General features: G+C 51.3%; 1 protein-coding gene across 1 annotated transcript in view; it reads right to left on the minus strand.

The window, feature by feature from the left end:
* Positions 1 to 2685, minus strand: part of CEMIP (cell migration inducing hyaluronidase 1) — a 72222-nt gene that overhangs the window by 16880 nt on the left and 52657 nt on the right. The window contains exons 17-18 of the mRNA XM_007470083.1: positions 2563 to 2598; positions 2328 to 2483 (exon numbers count right to left, since the gene is read on the minus strand). Of these exons, the coding sequence (XP_007470145.1) occupies positions 2328 to 2483; positions 2563 to 2598 (192 nt within the window). The remainder of the gene's footprint in view (positions 1 to 2327; positions 2484 to 2562; positions 2599 to 2685) is intronic.

Here is a 2685-nt window from a genome sequence, read left to right on the forward strand (position 1 = left end):
TCCGCAACGGAGGCCACAGCAGTGAGAGGCCCGCGTACCGCAAAAACAAACAAACAAACAAACAAAACATTTCCCCACATGTTCCCATCCTATGAAGAGGCATTGGATACATACTCTAAATATTACTGGAGAGAGCCAGTATCATGTCCCTTGGGAGAGTAGAGCCATTACTCATTATCGCCTTGGTCTCAGGTGCTATAACAATTTAATTAGATTAAGACCCAGATGAGCGTCCTCTCTGTGAGTAAGCCTTTCGACTGGCAGTACGCTGGGTTTGGGAAACTAGAGAGACGAAGGACACAGAATGGAAGGTGATAATGAAATGGAAAAAATAGCTGCCTGGTGATGTTTCAAGCATCCCTAGAAGGGAGGCCAGGCCCCCTTGGGAGGGCAAGACTGTGAACTGCCAGGGGACCCCAAGAAGGGCCTGATACCCCAGAGGCAGGGAAAGATGGAGGAAGAGGCAAAAGGCTTGGAGCTGGAGCTATAGGAGGGGCTGGAGGAGGACCGGGGACTTGGAAATTCTGCCTTCGGCCCAGCAAGGGGGCAGGGTGCTCGAGACGCCTCCCTCCTTTGCCACGGACTCCTGAGCAGGGTGCGGGAAACAAGGGCCTAGGAGGGGCTGGCTGGGCCGATCCTTTCTGGGCCTGGCCCCAAAGCTAGGCTTGCTCATTCTTCAAGCCCAATGTTTATGCTTTTACTGGTATCTCTACTTCTGGGTCAGGGCCTTCTCCTTCCAGGGTGAACATAAAGAAGAAAGGGCAGAAAGAGGGACCAGAAAGCAGAAAAAGGCTATCTATGGGGAGAAGTCACATTCCAGCTGGTCCCTATCTTCAGTGCTGAGCTCCCCTCACCAGATACGGTTCCCCGAGGAAGGGCCTGGTAGCACCAGTCTCGGCAATGTGCCTGCAGCACACGGTGTGCCAAGGGCTTCTGGTATTTCTGTATTTTTATATTTGTAATTGATTAATGTCATCGCCTTGACTCCTGGCTCTCATGGAGTGGCTCCATGCATTTTTCCATTTAAGGTATTTTAGGGACAGCCCGTTCTCACTAGCTCTATATTTAAACTGGGTGCTTACTTTACCCTTGGACCCCGACCCAGGCCCATACAGGATGAATCCCTCACGATCACGACAGTACGGCCCTGGGCTCCTGCTTACAAATGCAGTTTGAGGGACCTGCCTGAGTCTGACAAAGCTGTCAGGCCTCCATAAACAAACTCACCTCTGGAAGTCGTCAGAACATCCTGGCCCTGGGGAGGCTGGTAACCCTCAGCAAAGAAACCCAAAGATGCAGACCCAGCGTTGCTCATAAAAATGATCTGAAGGGACTGCTACACCACTTAGGCTAGACGGGAACAAGGGCTTCTGGATCACTCATGCCAAAGGAGACTGTGGTTCTCTCTGCAAACTCTTTTCAAAGATACCCATCCCACTAGGGCTGGGAGTTTAGGCCTATGTCCTACCTGTAGAGGCAGGAAGGACATATTCCTAGAGAAAGAGAAAAAAGCTCAGAGGGGCAGAAAGGGCTCATCTTAGCCCTCTGCTGCTTGTGGCTCTCTGGCTTGAATTCCTGCCTGAACAGAAACACCATCAGAAGGAAAGACTTCCTCACCACTGACCCAAGCTGCAGCCTTCCGAGGAATTAACCAAGTCCCTTTGCTCTGTTGGTGCGTCAGCTCTCCAAGTCACCCCCTCCCTCTCCAACCACCTGCTTATCATTCAGCAACAGAAAGCCTGTGACCCTCCAGGACAGGCATGCTATTCTGCTGTTTAACAAACCTGACTGCTAGAAAATTCTTTCCTGCACGAAACCAATTCTAACCCTAACATAGAGTGAGTTTCATCCTGTATGCGCACAGCAGCCCTGAGAATGTGTGACAGCATCTCCCGGGCTGTTCCCCCAAGTCTGGTCCCAGCTTCTGGTTAAAGATCCCAATCTGTGTGTGACTATCACTCCGCCACCATCAGAGGTGGCTGAGATGCTCCAAGTGGGGGTGCTGTCCAAGGAGAGAGGAAGCCATGGTCGTCCATCCTGGACGATAAATTCCCGTTAACGTAGCTCAGAACCACGTTATACGTTTTGACAGCTGTGTCTCCCTGTTGACTCTCATATTCAACACAGTTTTTTGACTTCTCTCTCCGATTCTAGATTTCACCCCCGTGCTGGTTAATCTCAATTGTTTCAGTGATTTCTCTGACCAGTAGAGGACAGAGGAATTCATAGTCAACAGGTGGAAATCACATCCTAGCATCTTTCCTTCCACTGCTGTCATTTGGGTTAAGCCACACAGAACAAAGAAGCTGCCATGCTTGCAAACCTACTGGCCTATGGGGAGGGTCCTTCCGCTGTGGTCCAAGCCACCTGGGCCCCAGATCCTGTTGTCCATCATCTCTGTCCCCACATTGCCACTCTCGCCAACAAACAAGCTGTTCTTGATCTCCTGCTTGGAGCCATCATCATACGGGAAGGTCCCACCACTGTAGAGAGAAGATGTCTGGAATGAGATGTCCAGAGACAGCAACCCACAGGGTGCCAAGGGCAATGATTGGCTCTTACCTGGCCAGGGTCAGGCCAATGCCATTGTCAGCAAACCTGGGGACAAGAGCAGACAGTCAGTGAAGTCGTGGAGGGAAGGACTCCTCCCTGCCCTGGTGTCATACCGTGGATCCTGTGTAGGGA

The sequence above is a fragment of the Lipotes vexillifer genome, unplaced genomic scaffold, assembly GCF_000442215.2.
Source record: "Lipotes vexillifer unplaced genomic scaffold, Lipotes_vexillifer_v1.1 scaffold532, whole genome shotgun sequence".
Taxonomy (NCBI): Eukaryota; Metazoa; Chordata; class Mammalia; order Artiodactyla; family Lipotidae; genus Lipotes; species Lipotes vexillifer.